The sequence below is a fragment of the Cibotium barometz genome, chromosome 23 (genome assembly GCF_041138505.1).
Source record: "Cibotium barometz isolate CiBa-2024 chromosome 23, ASM4113850v1, whole genome shotgun sequence".
NCBI classification, from domain to species: Eukaryota; Viridiplantae; Streptophyta; class Polypodiopsida; order Cyatheales; family Cibotiaceae; genus Cibotium; species Cibotium barometz.
In genome coordinates, this window is record NC_141068.1 from 46633492 (window position 1) to 46650543 (window position 17052).

At 43.9% G+C, this 17052-nt stretch overlaps 2 protein-coding genes and 1 pseudogene across 2 annotated transcripts in view; all 3 read right to left on the reverse strand.

The window, feature by feature from the left end:
* LOC147626006 (uncharacterized) overlaps window positions 1-17052 on the reverse strand; it is a 47974-nt gene that overhangs the window by 10925 nt on the left and 19997 nt on the right. Inside the window, exons 6-10 of the mRNA XM_086817575.1 lie at window positions 4406-4570; window positions 4156-4287; window positions 1662-1763; window positions 1467-1516; window positions 978-1050 (exon numbers count right to left, since the gene is read on the reverse strand). Of these exons, the coding sequence (XP_086673701.1) occupies window positions 978-1050; window positions 1467-1516; window positions 1662-1763; window positions 4156-4287; window positions 4406-4570 (522 nt within the window). The remainder of the gene's footprint in view (window positions 1-977; window positions 1051-1466; window positions 1517-1661; window positions 1764-4155; window positions 4288-4405; window positions 4571-17052) is intronic.
* Window positions 7579-8820, reverse strand: LOC147626007 (uncharacterized). Its single transcript, XM_086817574.1, has 3 exons — window positions 8494-8820; window positions 8226-8387; window positions 7579-8102 (listed from the first exon to the last, which is right to left on the reverse strand). Exons 1-3 carry the CDS (start codon window positions 8794-8796, stop codon window positions 7656-7658), a joined length of 912 nt encoding a protein of 303 aa, XP_086673700.1. The 5' UTR covers window positions 8797-8820; the 3' UTR covers window positions 7579-7655.
* LOC147626008 (uncharacterized) lies at window positions 8943-10427 on the reverse strand (annotated as a pseudogene).

The following is a 17052-nucleotide window of genomic DNA, read 5'->3' on the forward strand; positions in this document are numbered from 1 at the left end:
TAATCTCAGCAAGGTGGTTAAAAACGTCAGGCATGGTACATAATTTAGGTATACGTTACAATCACAGAAAGTGTTGATCAGGACACAATATATAAGATATGTTGCCTTTTTCTGAACCAAAACAGTAAATATAAATTATGCTACATTAGAAAGAACTGTGCAGAAAGGGAGCGTATGTTCTGCATACACCAAGCATACGGGCTACATGGATGAGGCTTATGGGCTGGAGTTTTGGATTCTATGTTGAGGTGGTTGTGGTTACTAGGGTATGGTGTGCTGTGGTGTCTAGCATTGAGAATTGGGTATGGAAGTAGATTCGGGCCTGCTAGTTGGAGACAATAAGGTGCGTGCAATCATCCTCTCCACACAAATTAGCCTACTCCCATTGTTGGTTTGTGAATTAGCTTCACTCAGAGCTTTGACCCCTAGTATCATTAGCTGTGCCTTGAATGTTGCTTCGGCCACAACCATTGTTTGGTAGTTTTGTGGTCTGCTGTATCCCTGTTTTGTGATTGGAGATGATGATGCTGATTGTTTCAGTTTGGGGGAAAACCATGGACTGATCATTGAGAAGCTTTCTAATATGGATGAAAGGATGTGCCCCAATAACTGATGTTTCATTTTGCATTGATAGGCCCTTTTTCAGATCAGTCAGTATGTTCGGAAACCCCATGATCCATACTGTATTTGTACAGAATGTTCCATAAGGCATACCTACTGCAAAATCTTCTTTTCAAACATTTTAAGGCACAGCACCTTATTGCCAGGTTGCCAACCTGATACTATATCCTCCCGTCCCCCCCCCCTCTCTCCTGATGAATCATCATGTAAAATTAGTGTGCTGTGCATGCATGCACTAGTACAAAAATGGTTGGCCAAAGATATACGTAAATGCAAGCTTCGATGCAGATGTGCACAAACGCTTCTAGATAATTTGATTGGTATTTCAACATACAACAGAAATACACTAGACTTACTTTTTTCAGTTGCAATCTGCCTTGCTGCTGAAGGTATTCTGCCATGTACCGCCGTTGCTCTGCTTGCTTAGTGCTGTGAAGTTGCGCAGTATGAGCACACGCTGTATGTTAGTGTTGATGAACAAAAAAGAACTTGTAAAACAAGAAATCACATCTCTTACCATCCGTAATTTTCTACCCGAAAGAATGGTCTTCCCCAATGAGGACAATGTCATTTTCATGTTACTTTTTGTTGCTATTAATTGCTTTTGAGTCAACATACACACACATACACAAACACGAGCATGCAGGAACGCATGCACACCCATCACAAAATGTTTCACGGAAGGAAACAGTGCAAAACCAATGAAGACCTCCACAATTCCAAGATGAGTTTTAGAGGGTGGTTGGGGGTGCGTTTCTCCACCACCAGAAAGCTATTAATTGTGGTAGCATAGCAAGATTTTACAGTTAACCACCAAACATCGGTAGATATGTGAGATTGAATACACTTTGAGCTTTGCATCACGATCGAGGTCTTCTTGAACCTCAGCTATAAGCTGCAGAACATCAATACATACTACATAGTTAAGGCAGCATGTAGCTTATTTAGCCACTTTTCCAAAAAAGCTTAAAATCTAAACATTTCAAAGTAATTAATATGCTGATTATGAAAAGAGTAAAAAGCTCCATGATTGCTATCACCTGATCCATTTTCTCGTGTTCCTGCATTTTTTCTTCAAATTCGTTTTGTTTCTGTAGTTCCTTCTCAAGCAACTGTCGGTCCAAGCTTTGCTTTGAAACAAGCTGCAACCATGTGGACGATTAGTCCCTAATCTGTTGCTAGTTGTCATACAATGATTAATCACCCACAACTTAAAGTCCTTTCAGAACAGTCTTTCATTTGAAAACACCATGACTAACCAAATAAAGTACAATTATTCTGCCTAAAGAGACAATACACTGAATGCCAGAAGCAGGCAGATGCCAAGAATGGCACCTTAAAGAAAATGAAAGTTGTCTAGCATGAATGCAAAGGCTCACTACCTGTTTCTACCATTGACATGAAATCTCAGGTAGAAGCACACGATGATTCATGAATTATATGTGCTGGATCTAAAAGGCACAGAAAGTTGACTAATAAAAAAATGACTTGTTATCAAGTCTATCAAAGGCAGAACCGCTACCAGGAGAACTCATCTGTCTGCATGAGTAACTTTGTATTTGATGGCCCAAAAGATCAGCCCTTTTAAGGAAAAGTGGTGCCATCTAAACACAAAAAACTCTCTCCATAACGAGTGCTGTTAAGACAGTCTTGTGGAACTCCCATTGTTGAAATATCAGGTCTGCATGTTTGGTTGGTGGCAGGCATCCGTCAATATGTTGTGTTAGGAATTTGCAATTTGAGGGGAGGCATGTGTTGTGTGAGAAGAGGCAAGGGTGGTGCATATCTTCGATGTAAGGTTTGATTTGATCTAAGGTTGTTTGTTGAATGTAAAATGATGAAAGGTGAAAAGTTGTAGATTCATAGTGATGCAATTGAGAAGCCACATGGGCTGATTGAGAGAATCATGGGTGGGTGAGAAAATTCAGCTTTGATTGAGAGACTTAAGGCAGTGTTCGTAAAAATGCTCCTATTCTGAGCTATAGATTGATGTTATCCATTGCTCATTGTAAGAAGAGCTTGATTGATGAGAATCATTATGAGTTGTAGTCTTGATTAGTGCATCCTTGTTTTCATTAGTGTTCTTGATCAAAAGTTGATTGATTATTAGGTTTCAATCATAATTTTCATCATTTTCTTTGATTTGCAAATCTCAAGTCCCATCACCTTACAACCACTGCACCGCTCTTGGAGAAGTCATCCACTTTGTAGGGTCCTAGTCCACCAAGTTTTAGTTTCTTTTTCCTTTCTTGATGTTATACTGGGTCACCCACATGAAACTTGTGTTCCTTCACACTGGCATCAAACCAGTGCTTCCTTCGGCACTTCTCTGTCCACATTCCCACCACTGCATATAGCTTGGCTGCCTATTATGATACTCCTTAAGGAGGTAGTAAATTATGGTACTCCTTAAGGAGCTTTGATTGAGAGACTCAAGCCAGTGTTCGTAAAAATGCTCCTATTTTGAGCTATAGATTGATGTTATCCATTGCTCATTGTAAGAGCTTGGTTGACGAGAATCATTGAGTTGTAGTCTTGATTAGTGCATCCTTGCTTTCATTACTGTTCTTGATCAAAAGTTGATTGATTAGTAGTTTTCAATCATAATTTTCATCATTTGCTTTGATTTGTAAATCTCAAGTCCTATCCCCTTACCAACCTGGCTGACTAGCACTAGCAAATTATGGTACTCCTTAAGGAAGTTGGTCGTGATAAAAAAACCTCTGTACTACAAGAAAGTCAAAGACCAGTGCAGCCAAGGATCTCAATAAAATGTAGTGTCCCTAATGGCAATACTGAACACATTTTGTAGGTTAAAAAGGCATCATACTCCACCTTTGAGAAACGGTGTCTGAGAAGCTGGAGGTTTGTAATGCACAACACCTTCCTGATTGCTAAAGCACCAGGGTGGAAAGGAGCGGAAGGCCAAGAAATTTCTTTTGAGAGTGTTCTTGCTTCTTGTGAATAAAGACCAAAGAGGATCAAAATCAAACAAAGCACATATTCATGAGTGTGAGCTGAGAACCAAGGAGTGGCAGCAAGGCAGAGGGAGTGAAGGGGAAGATGATGAAAGGGAAGTTTGTGCCCAGCCAGCTTAGCCCCTCATGTAACTTGGGCATTTTAAGAAAAGTTATTTTTCCCCCTTTGTTTCTCCTCCCCTCATGCTGAGAAATGTCCCCTTCTAATTTTTCATCCTCTTTCTTACCCTTTGCTCCAATCCTTTCTATCTCGGTTGCCCGTACAACTAAATGCTCCAATCTTAACTATGTGACAGCAAGTTACAACAAACACCAAACTATAAGCAACCTGCTTCACGAAGAGCAGTTGAAGGTAATTACAAACTACTTCTACACACCCCACCCCCCTGCGCAGCCCCAATAAAAAGGAGATTCATGTCAAATTTCTGCATGTTGTTTGAATCAAAGTGCTGTAACATTTGAAAAATGGGATGTTATAGCACAGTAGAACAGTAGAATATGGTATTAATGTAGGCATTTGGATACTAGACAAGATCTGAAAGTTTTGTGTGCATGCCTGTAGCATCTGTCTTTGATGAAGCTGCTCTTGCTCTTTTCTTGCTTCTTCTGCAATATGTTGCTCCATTGCCTTGTGAAAGGTAGCGTTTCGAGCAGCTTGCTCTAGTTCTAAGAGCCGTTTCTCTCGCAACTAGAAAGGTCTTAAAAAGAAACTCAAAAATTATCATCCCTTATTCCTATCACTTGTAAGCAAGAAAAAGAATCTTCTGCTGTTTTTTATGAAAAGTGAGAAAAAAGTTAATACGCACCTGTTGATGCCTTTGCCTGCTAATTTCAGCGATTTGCAGTTTCGCTCGTAGACTTTGCAGCTCCGGAGAATCTTTGATCAGTTGGTGAATCACACGCTCCTCTCTCTCCACACCTATATCATTTTCTTCCAAAGTCTTTGCAATCCAGATATCCTCCTCATTTGCCTGGACCCAAATGCAAAGTTCTCAACCATAGCATTGTTTTTGTCCCAACAATACAGAAATCAAGAACTGTGATGACCATAAAGGCTGAATACAAACATGCAGGGCGCTGGTCAGCTGAGCTAACATGGAAAAAAAGTGGGCCAAGCGTCCTTGCAGGCAGCACCCGTCAATTGCCTGCCCACCATCAGGACTTTGCAAAAGATAAATGCCAAAAGAAAATAACTAAAAGCCCACCACCCCTTGGCAGTTATTGGACTTGTAAGCATTCCTCTAGGGTGGGGGCATGGGAGGCTGTCCATCCCCAACCATTTGACAGGCATGGGTTGGCGTCCCAGTCAGCTGGTGGTCAAGAAATGTTCCTTCATGTGTGCAAGCGTCGTCTTCATTGGACGGTCTCAGTTTGCTGTTGAAAAGTTGGACACAGCAGGGGTAGGCAGATTTTGTGTGTATCCAGCTTTGAGAAGGTGTGTTCTACTCTCCGTGTCTCTTACAAAGTCTATGCTTTGATCAAATTCAAAACTTTAATAAAGTAATCAATAGTCAAAAACTATACAGTTAGAAGTAACTAACTCCGATGTAAAAGGATTGCTACATGGGGTATCAGCATGTGCTTGGACCCTTGGTGCCTGTATCTAGATGAAAGGGAAGAGGATAGCTATGCTATGGTCCTCTCCCAAGAGGCAATGACGAAGTCCATCTAAGGGGTGAAATGGCCGGCAAGAGTGAATTTTTCCTTAGGAGTCCAAAAAAGACTCAGACTCCTCTCCCAAGAGTCAATGACGAAGTCCATCTAAGGGGTGAAATGGCTGGAAAAAGTGAATTTTTCCTTAGGAGTCTGACAAAGACTCTCTATATCAAATTCCTAGACACATGGTGCCCGGGAAGGGGACAGCCATGCCATGGTCCTCTACCAAGAGTCAATGATGGAGTCCATCTAAGAGGTGAAAGGGCCAGCAAAGGGTGTTTTTCCTTAAGAGTCCAAAAGACTCTAATTCTCTATATCGAAGTCCCCCTCATATTGTGACCCATGGGTCTTGCTGCTTATGTGGTGGATGTCCTATTAGATATCTTCATTGGGATCCTAGTGAATGGGAATGGATTGATGCACCCAATCCAATGAAGAGTCAACCTTTTTTCAGCTACATTGTTTGTAATGCTAGGCTCCTTTTACTTGGACAGTTCAAAGAACTCCTACACTTAGGCCGCAGTGGGAGAGTTATGACATTACCCCATTGACTCAAAAGAGAATTTGGCACAGACTTTGGCATTCATACAAGAGGAACCAGATCTCCCAATTCTTTTGGTTATTCTTACATGGTGGCCTCCCCATTAATCAATGGAGGGCTATTTTTGGTGCAGACACTGCCAGCCCTAGATACCCGATAGCTTTTGAGACACTACGACATTGCATATGGGGGTGTAGATATGCTCAGAGGAATTGGGGGTCTATAGCTCAGTTTTGAGCAGATTGAGGAGAGATACCATCTATGTTACTTGCGGTGCTATTACTTGGCTCACTAAGCACTCAGTTTGGTCAACAAATATTTTTTTGAGGGCAAGGGTTTGGAATGATATGCAGAGGTGTGGCCCGACAGTGCATGCTACATTGCTACTAGATATTCCTCGTACACAATATAGGCAACCTCTACAAAGGATTGATAATACTTGGGAGATCATTGCCGGTATCACAGCTTGGCAGATTTCAAGGGCCAAATGCACAAATGCTATAGAGACCATCCAGATATATGACACTCCGTGCATTTGTACTATATGGGGGGATATTTATTATTCACTCTTATGGCCACATGGGCTCGTATACAGAGATCATCCAAATCTGCACAAGCAAAGCGCACTGTTTTCATGAGGGAGTGGGATCAAGGGATCTTTTTCTCGTCAACCCCCACAGGACTCTCTTGGCAACTTTGTGTCCCAGATTGGTTGAGAGCACCATACATTCTAGGATGATAATTTTTTTTGTTCCGGCTTCTAGCCATGATTTTGTATGGTCTATTCTTACTTAATAGAAGTCCCTTTTCTGCAAAATTAATAATGATGATAATAATAATGTATATCAGACTTACTTGCTTGCATGTACGATAAAGTCAAGTAACAAGTTTAGCTCAATTTCCTAAAATAGAGACCATATAATCTATATGACCCAAGGACTGACTAGAACATGGGTTGTGTGATCCATTAAATGTGGTAAGTGACATATCGCTTTGGATGATGTTAAACAAACCCAACTGCCTCTGCCGAGCTAATCTATCCAATTTTACTCACCTGGCTTGAGGGCAATTCACACGCATGCACGCACATATACATACATGTGGATGATGTTAAACGAACCCAACTGCCTCTGCCGAGCTGACCTATCCAAATTTACTCACCTGACTTGAGGGCAATTAACACGCATGCACGCACATATACATACGTGTGTGTGTGTGTGTGTAAACACTTAGTTAAATTAGTAGCACTGAAATAGCATTGAAGTAAAAAAAGAAAGACAAGTAGAGCTAGATGCTGGAGTTAAATGCTACTGTACAGCAGCAGGAGTTGCTGGGTGCCAACCTCAGCTAGTCGATCTCAGCTGAGGGCCTATTCAAGCTCCCATGGGTCCTCAGTTAACTTTTGGAACAAGGTGGTTCCAAACGTTATGTACTGTACGGATCCGTACGTACTGTACGTTGTTTGGTACGGAAAAAAATTTTAAGGTACGTAAAAATACGTACTATTGGTAAAAATACATAAAAATACATAAAATCTCAGAAATTTCAGCCACCTACATTAAATTTCAGTCCATGTCCACATTGACATATAAAACTTTCGAAATAGAGACACAACAAGGTCAAAAACCTACTAATTCAAAAGTGAGAAATTAGAATCACAAAGTCGTCAATCATACTTAATAAGTTAATCGTACTTAATACTTAATACTTATTACTTAAGACAAGTCACATTGTCACAAGTGAGTCGTGACAACTCACAATTCACATCAAGAAATGATGAAATTTGAAAATGAGTCTATGAATAATGACAAAATGTGCCATGTCCATACAACACCAAATCAAAACTAAGGTAATCCAAATCAAAACTCATCATCCGATGAGGATGATGACCCTGGAGAATCAAGCATATAACCCTCCGTGATGACATTGCCCTCGTCATCATACTCAGGCCCTGTCATCATGGGCACAGGTGGGTGGGCTGCCTCAGATGTCCCTGTCCCTGTCTCTGCATCATCCTGCTGGGTAGTGTGAATGAGGCGAACGGCCTCATTCGCACGTGCTCGAGGAGTCTGAATAGGCAGCTTCCCTCTCCGGGCGCCTCTCCGGCCAGAACTCTCTGCATCTGCAGGTCCCTCATGTAGCTGAATTTTATAAGCTCGGGCTCTCGATCTCGTCACCCGCCTGTCCACACTCTCCAGCTCTCTATGCAGGAGGCAAAGAATCTCGTCCTGCTCATCTCTCAACTGTTGCTCTGCCTCATCAATGGTGGTAGGATCTGGGACCAGCTTGACACGTGTTGGATCCACCTATTCAACGTAAAACCAAAGAGAATGCGCAGTGTCAACGACTCAACTTTTTGTATACTATAGTATAAAAGCTATGTAAATGGGAGGCCAATCCCCACAAGAGAATGAATAGGATAAACTCACCTCTTTTGGGGTGCCCAAAGCATGATAAGCTCGTACGAGCTTCATGTTGGCCCTACAATAGACCAGTCTCTCTAGTTGAGAGGTGCTCAAACGATTGCGTATCTTTGTATGTATGAGCGAGTAAGCGCTCCAGTTGCGCTCACAAGCACCTGCTGAACAATCCTATACTCCAATTCAAAAAAAGTGCTTCATTCATGTGAGCTCAGAAATTCCCAATAAGCTTCACAAGACTAGTTCATAGTCCATAGTACATACATGATATACATACCTGAGATAGCACTCGCAGAGCTATATCTGTAAGCTGTGGAAGACCCTGTCTTCCATAGTTTTGCCACCAAGTAAGAGGAAGCTTGGTGGCCTCTGGTCTAAGAGCAACAACTCTAGCAAATGAGGGTCCCAAGTTGTTGACCCAACTGCAGAGCTCCGCATCAATCTCCAATTGCTGCTCCACATCATACATACTATTAATGTACCTATCTCGTAAGGTGAGCAGCTCCCTATCATGAAAGAGAAGTGGCGTCTTGTAGAAAGGATGGAGGAATGCAGCCATCCCATGAATGGGGCGACTCATATACCCCCATCGATAATCCACAACAGCCAATATATCATCTCGGCTGCAAGAGTAAAATAAATAGAGAAGTAGAGCAATTAGTAAGTCAAGACTCAAGACTCAAGAATCAAGATTCTGTAATCGGCCATCAAGAATCAAGATTTTACTTACCAATTCTGTGTCAGGGACGTACAGGCTGCGATATGACTCTTCATCTGCATGAAGAGGTGGTACACTAAGCCCAAAGTGGAGCCCTCCATGTCTGTGACTCGCAGAAGTACAAATACTGGCTGCAAAGCCACCAAGAGAGTTTGCACATCCGTCCAGAGGGTCTCATCCAATATCCGTCTCTGTATGTATTTGGTGGGCTCTGTCTGTGAATGATACATATCTCTCCACTTTGGATCCACAACTGTCTGTAATAGTGGATCTCTCAATTTGAAAAGCCTGTGTAGCACCAAATACATATAGGCAAATCTTGTCTTGGATGGCCGCACCATATCTAGGTTGCTGTGGCTCCTAAAGATAGCCAATGCCTGCTACTTCTTTCTGAAGAATGTAGTGATCTTCGTGGCATCAGAAACTGTGGGTTGCACCCAACTCACCTTGCCTATGTCCTCCATAAGCAAATCAAGGCAATGGGCTGCACAGGGAGTCCACACAATGCGAGGAAACTCCACCTCCACCATGTCTCCCATTGCCTTGCAATTAGCAGCATTGTCTGTTACAACCTGCACCACATTCTCTGGACCAACTTCAACAATTGCCTGGCGAATATGCTCATAGATACTCTCAGCAGTGATGCGTTCGCCTGCCTTCCCAGCATCCACAGCGCGTAAGAAATACGTACCAAGACATGAAGAGACAAGAATATTGATGATGTGTCGTCGCCGTGTGTCACTCCAGCCATCTGAAATGATAGTGCAACCAAATTGTTGCCAACCTGCTTTCACTGGCACCAATGCCTTGTCTATCAAGGCCTTTTGCTCATCAAGCATCGTGGTGCGCATCTTTTTGTACTCAAGCCCTGACCATGACTCCGTGTGTCCAACCTGGGCTATAGCTCTGACCATCCTCTTCCATTGGTCAGTCCTCAAAACATTGAAGGAGATATTGCACTCTATGAGAGTGCGAGCAATCTCCATCTCAGCCACCTTTTGCCTTTCTTTGACCCAAGACTGTGCATGCACACGAGAAGGCAAGGTGGTTTGCCTTTCCGTATATGTATCACCCTCATTCTCATCTTGCATGACAGAAGGCCTCTTTCTGGCACACGATGCTTGCTCAGAAGAGGCAGGCTGAGATTCATCAACCTGCGTGGATGGACCAGCCAAGTCCCCAAGAAGAGCATCATGAAGCGCATCCTGTGTCTCTTGTGTGCCTCTTCCTCTTCCAGCTGCCCCCATTGCAGGGAAATTTTCAGCAATCAACTGATCTCTCAATGCTTGTGGCACTCTCTTGCACCCTGCACAATTGTTGGTGGTGCCAATGCCTGTGAGGTGCTTGATGACACGAGTAATTGTACTCGTGAGGGTGAAATTGCAGTACTTGCACTGCCATTGTCGAGTGCCACTACCTGCCTGCCCTGGAGTAGTCACAATGCGAATGACGTTTGTGTGCTCCTTCTAGTATGGGTTCTCTCGCGTCGGCATGATTGCTCTGACAAATTCAATGCACAATGCCATACAATTTCAATCAGGATTCAGCAATCGTGCAATGCATAATATTTAGTGGGCAGCAAAGGTAAGAGTGAGAGTGAGAGTGAGAGGGAGAGGGAGAGGGAGAGAGAGACTGAGAGCTAAGTGCATGGTCCACAGATGGTGGCCTAAGGCTCTGAGAGAGAGAGAGAGAGAGAGAGAGAGAGAGAGAGAGAGAGTTATGTTGCTGCCTTGGGGGCCTGAGCAAGGGTGGGTGTGCTCCTTCCAGTATGGGTTCTCTCGCTTCGGCATGATTGCTCTGACAAATTCAATGCACAATGCCATACAATTTCAATCAGGATTCAGCAATCGTGCAATGCATAATATTTAGTGGGCAGCTCAGGTAAGAGTGAGGGTGAGAGTGAGAGGGAGAGGGAGAGGGAGAGAGAGACTGAGAGCTAAGTGCATGGTCCACAGATGGTGGCCTAAGGCTCTGAGAGAGAGAGAGAGAGAGTTATGTTACTGCCTTGGGGGCCTGAGCAAGGGTGGGTGGGGAAAGGGGCGCAAGCACAGAAGAACACAGAAGATACAACACCACAGAACATGGTTGAGCAAAGGAGGGCGGTGGCAACAAAGGGGGGCGAGAGCAGAAGAACACAGAAGCAAAGGGAAGGCCTGGAGAGAGAGAGAGACTGTACCGGAAGGTGAAGCAAAGGGAAGGCCTGGAGACTCGGAGAGAGAGAGACTGTACCGGAAGGTGTGCGAGCGCTGGCGACTGTACAGAGCGACGAGTCCAGGTGCTATCGTCGCTGGCGGCAGTACGGATCGGCGAAACCCAAAAGAACGCGAAACCCCCCAAAAAAAAAACCTTTGTCGCAGGTGAACAACGAAAACCCCACCCAAAAAAAAAAAAAAACCACACGTACGGATCGATCCGTACGTACGGATCCCCGTACTGTACGGATGTACGGTACGGATTGGATCCGTACGTACGTTTTGATCCAACCTTGTTTTGGAAGCAGCTCCCTAGTCCTTATCTATGTGCTTCAGGCTCTGGGCCTCTGAGTTTTCTCTGTGTGGTGGCAGTTGCAGATGTGGGGCCCTTAGTTGCCAACTTGATTTCTTGTGAGGGACTGCTCATGGGGCTGGTGGGCTCTCAATGCTTGATCTGGCTTTAGTAGATGGGCCTTCAACCTTTTATCTGGCTGCAGCATATGGTCTGACATCTTGGTATTAGTGTGGTCATGGAGGCTCGGTCATTGTATTTATTATCTGATATGAGCCCATGTGCCTGATCTTCATACTAATACATATAACTACTTCCAAGGTGATGAGCTCGAGCTCCCCCCTTCTGCGTGCCTGCTTTCCTCACCATCACCCTCCTCCCTTGCCTCCATCCTCCCTCACACTACCCTACCCTACGCCCCTCTCCTCCTACACGCACCTGCCCTCCCTCGCCTTCGCCCACCTCCCCACTACCTCCCTCCTCCTTCGTGCTGCCCTCCACCTCCCTCCTTTGAGATCCCCCCCTCACCCTTCTTCACCCTTCCCACACCACCGCCCTTGTTCTCGCCTATCTGTGAGCTTCCGCCATCCCCCTCTTCTCCCACCTCTTTCCCAGCGGGTTCTAGTGCTCGGAGGTTTGTCTTTTCAGCGAGAGTTGGCTTCTCTGGTCTTTATGCATCCATCGCAGCTGCTGCTCCATCCCCGGCCGAGGTTGCTGCCACCCCTTGAATATTTTCTGAAGTGGACTTGGCATCTACTGTCTCCTCCCTCGAGCCTTCTTCATTGGTTTGCAAGATTGTCGAGAGCTGCCCAGCACGCAGTCAGATTCAGGATCTGCTCCAGGCAGCCTTCATTGGCAAGCGGGAGAGCTATGATATTTCTCCAATGATACAGCGCAGAAATTGGCATAGACTTTGGCACTCATACAGAAGGAGCCAGATCTCTCATTTCTTTTGGTTATTCTTACATGGTGGTCTCCCTACCAATCAATGGAGATCAGTTTTCGGTGTAGCACCTTCTTGTCCTAGATGTGCGGCAGATTCTAAGTCCGTACAACATTGTCTATGGGGGTGCAGCATTGCACAACAGATTTGGGGTCCTGTAGCCCAACTTATGGACAAATTGAGTGGCCGAGCCATGCATGTGACTTGGGGGGCAGTTGCTTGGCTCTCCGAGTCCAATCCGCAACTTTTTTATGAGGACAGTGGTACAGATTCTGTTTTTTTCATTCGTAGAGGTATTGCCCAACATGGTCTATTGCAGGATGTTCCTCACTCTGATTATACACCCCCTAGACAGAGGATTGACACCAGTTGGGAGATTATTGCCAGTATTACAGCATGGCAGATCTGGAGAGCTAGATGCATGGAGGCTATTGAGGGTGTCCAGATTTTTGGGTCTCAGTGCATTAGTACTATATGGGGTGATATCATCCACACTCTTATGGCTACTTGGGCTTGCATTCAGGGGCCCTCTCGTTCTGCGCAGGCGAAGCGTGTGATATTTATGCGGAAATGGGACCATGGCATCTTCTTTTCCTCTAGTATCACAGGTCTTACATTGCATCATGATGCTCCTCAGTGGTTGAAATCACCTTACATATTGGGGTGATTCTATTCTCTTCCGGCTTATAGCTGTGATTGTTGTATGTTTTTCTCATACTTAATAGAAGTCTCTTTCTGAAAAAAAAGAAAAAAGAAAAATTGAAGCAGAGGCAGCTTTTGTTGGCAAAGAGGTGCAGGTCCCTCCTCTTATTGGAAAGTTGCGCATTCATATACAGGGTTATTTCGATCATGAGCATTTCTTGATTGCCCCACTCAATGGATGTGATATATTACTTGGCAAGCCTTAGCACCGTAGGCTTGAGCCCCGCAAAGAATATAAAACCAACAGGATCATCTTTATGCATAGAGACCTCATGCATGTCATTGATGCTAGCAAGGAAGGGGATTCTATCCGAGTCGTCTCTGACATCCAAATTAATAAGGCAATGAAAAAGAGTCTTTCTGCATACTTGGTTTTTGTTCGTGACAACATTGAACAAAGTAATGTGAATGTGGATGTATTGATAGGTTGAATTTTCGTAATGGATATAAAGATTGTTTTGCCGATGCATTGCCAGGAGAACTACCACTTGAGAGGCCCGAGGATCATCGCATAGATCTTGTGCCAGGTAGTTCCCCACCTAACAAACCCGCATATCATGTGAGTGCCCACCACAACAAGAGGACTTATATATAGAGAGTCGTTTGTTGGGCCAATACTTTAAAATAGTCTTGGGTGTCTTTGAACGTGACCCCAGGCTCTAACTTAAAAGAAGAAGGGTAAGGATTTTAACTCTTCAAATCAAAAGAAAAAGGTCTTCATGTGAGGAGACATTGGATTACTTGCCATAGATTCGGGCCCATAATTGTTGTTTTTGAAGTTCTAGGAGGTTGATTTTCTCCAAGTAAAGGGCGATGTCTAGGTCAGTGAGAGTGCTTCATAACACCCACTTGTATGATATGCTACCCTCCTGAAGTCTTGATTTCTATCAGCCCTCATGTGCAAGTAGATTACCCCACCATGTAGCTTTGTTATTACTTCAATGCCAAGTGGAGAACCCTCTCAAACCATCCTCATGTAGCATAACATCTTGAATGCTTGGTTAGAATCGATTGCTTTCGTGGTTGGTTTGAGTTACTTAGCTGTGAAGTCATGATGGTGGAGATGCCTTGCATGATGAAAATGTATGTGGCCAATAACAAGGCATGATGAAAATGTATGTGGCCAATAAGGAAATCATCTTCCCACTATCTCCTTGTTCTACCATCAGTTTTTTTTTGGTTCTACATGATAATGATTATGAGCTAGATGAGACACCAAGATAGGGTGTTCATGGGCATGATGACAGTGAAAATGTCAAGATGGTGTGAGGATAAGGTAGTAACGATTGTGAGGATATTGTGGCCATGAATAGTGAAGCTAGGGAGCATCACATGCGTAAGCATAGCATAGCCATGCTCACGTCCATGAGTATACTTTCAATGTAACTTTTTACCTCTCATTCCTCCTCTTTATTTTTTAGTTTCTTTCTGATTTTCTAGTTTCTCCTTCTTTCTTTTACTTTTTGGCTTCATTTTTGTCTTTTTGTTTATTCTAAATTTTCATATAGATCTTCTTTGTATACTATTTCTAAACAATTATATTTACACTACACTATGTATACTAATGGGCAAGGACTTAGATTGAGGTTTCATGCCAATCTACTTGAGGTATCTTAAGGAGATGAAGAGTGGGATAAGTGCACTACTAGCAAAAGGTTCTTGTGTCACTTTGCCATTTGTTGGTTGCTTAGTGTGCACTACCAGCGAGAGGACTTTACCATTTTTGGGCATAGGTTCTTATGACCGCCATTTTCATATATTTTTTCCTCCATGAAGGTGACTGGTTCTTGTGTTTGTATCCCTATTTTAAGGATATGGGTGCTTTCGTCTTCTTTCACAAGAGATGTTAGTCATTAAGTGGTTGGCAATGTAGATGGCTCAAATTTGTTCATGGGGCTAACTAGGCTTAAACCTTTGTGGCTCTCTATTGATTAGCAAGGTAGGAGCAGTGCTTCCAAGTGGCGTGTATTGTTACCATTATAGAATTACTGGTAAAACCTAGAGTATATAGCGATCTAAAATTTGTTTCCAAAGATGTGGTTGATACAGAAGGCTGACCTTTCTAGGATGTGCAACATTACTTGAAGCAAGTTTAAGAGCTTTTAGAAAAGGGTTTGGTTTAGCCAAGCTCCTCACCCTTTTGTTCTCCCGTGCTTCTTGTGCAAAAGAAGGATGGATCTTTCCACATGTGTGTGGATTATCGAGCTCTAAACAAGCTCACCATCAAGAACAAGTTCCCAATCCCACGCATAGATGACATCTTGGATAAGCTTGATGGTTCGGCTTGTTTCAGCCGTATAGATTTGAAGAGTGGTTACCACCAGATTCGTGTGGTACCCTAGGATGTCCATAAAACTGCATTCAGGACAGCTTTTGGATTGTATGAATTCTTGGTAATGCCTTTTGGCCTTACCAATGCCCCGGCAACATTCAACCATATGATGGACAGAGGATATTTCGACCCCATCGTAAGTTTACAAGTGTATTCTTTGATGATATCTTGGTTTTTTCCAAGAATGAGGAGGAGCATAAGACTCATTTGGCTATAGTGTTTGAAGAGTTGCGAAACCATAAACTTTTCATAAATGCTAAGAAAAGTGAGTTCTTTCTATCAGAGATACACTATTTGGGATACATCGTATCCAAAGAGGGTGTGAAACCGGCCTCTGGTAGAAACCAAAGTGCGGTAGACTAGCAGTCACCCTTCCACTTGTAGTCCAAATATGAAAACAAATTTGATTGGAGCTAGAGTGCCCCAAATCTTAAAAGAGAACAACACCTGTTGGCCCCAAAGCTTGGCGCCCCTTGCGGTATTTCTTTATTCAATTTCAAAAATATGTAAGGCTGAGTACAACAAACCCAGCCAAGAGAATACACCTGTATGTCCAATCTGGCAGCCCACAATACCTCTTAGCACAGAGGATTCACACACATAGATCTGTGTCTCAAAGCAACACTCTGTGCTTCCCTCTGAATAGCCAAGACCATTCAGCAGGACAGCCTTGAGCATACATCTGGCATATCTCATGCACATGATTCCACAACTCAGCACAAACATACATTCACTGTCCAATCTCTGTTTCCACCCTTTTCAATTTGCCATACCCCTCCTCTCACAAGGGGCCAGATAGCACAAATCTGCAGCAGACATAAGCCAATGGAAAGAAAGACAGATGAACAAGTTCAGAGCTTACCAAATCAGCTCGTGGTTTTGCACTCGTGGGACAGTTCGTACGAGTCTGTACTTGACAACAACTGTCTGTACTCTTTCCCCTGCAACCACCTGACTGTTGCGCCAAATAAACTCTGATAGAATCCCACGTGTAGCTGGAGATGCACCGCTTTACTGTCCAAAACTGATAGGTCAACGCCGGCCTGTACCTGTCCGTACAGCACAGCAGAGTCTGACTGTACCTATCCGTACAGAGCTGTACGGACTGTACTGCAGTTGCCTAAATCAGCTTGCTGTACCCGACTGTACCTGCTGTACCGTTCAGCGCAGCATGTACCTGTTCTGTCCAACGCCGCCAGCACCTGCCCTGTCCGTACAACTGTCCCAGCAGCAGAACCTGCAGCAACAGTTCTGTACCTGTCTTCAGCTACTGTCAGCGCAACCTGTACCAGCAGCAGCAGCAGTTCTGTACGAGCAAATTCCACCTAGACTGTACGGCCTACACACGTGGACTGTACGGCCTGCTTTGCATAGAAATCAGCAGCAAAAACCAGTCGACTTGCTTCTCCTCTTCTCCACGCTTCAAACTTGCACGTATGTTACACGCCTCCCAAAAAGCTAGAGAGAGAGAGAGAGAGAGAGAGGTGAGAGAGGCATGCAACTCCAAAAGTGGAGTGGCCTCTCTCCAAACTTATCCTAGGGCCCCAACTTTAATAATCATTAAAGTTCCCTAGGGGCCACTAAGGCCTAGGGGCAACCATCAATAAAACATTAAAAACATTAATGTCTTGGTCCCCCCCTTTCACATCTGAAGTGT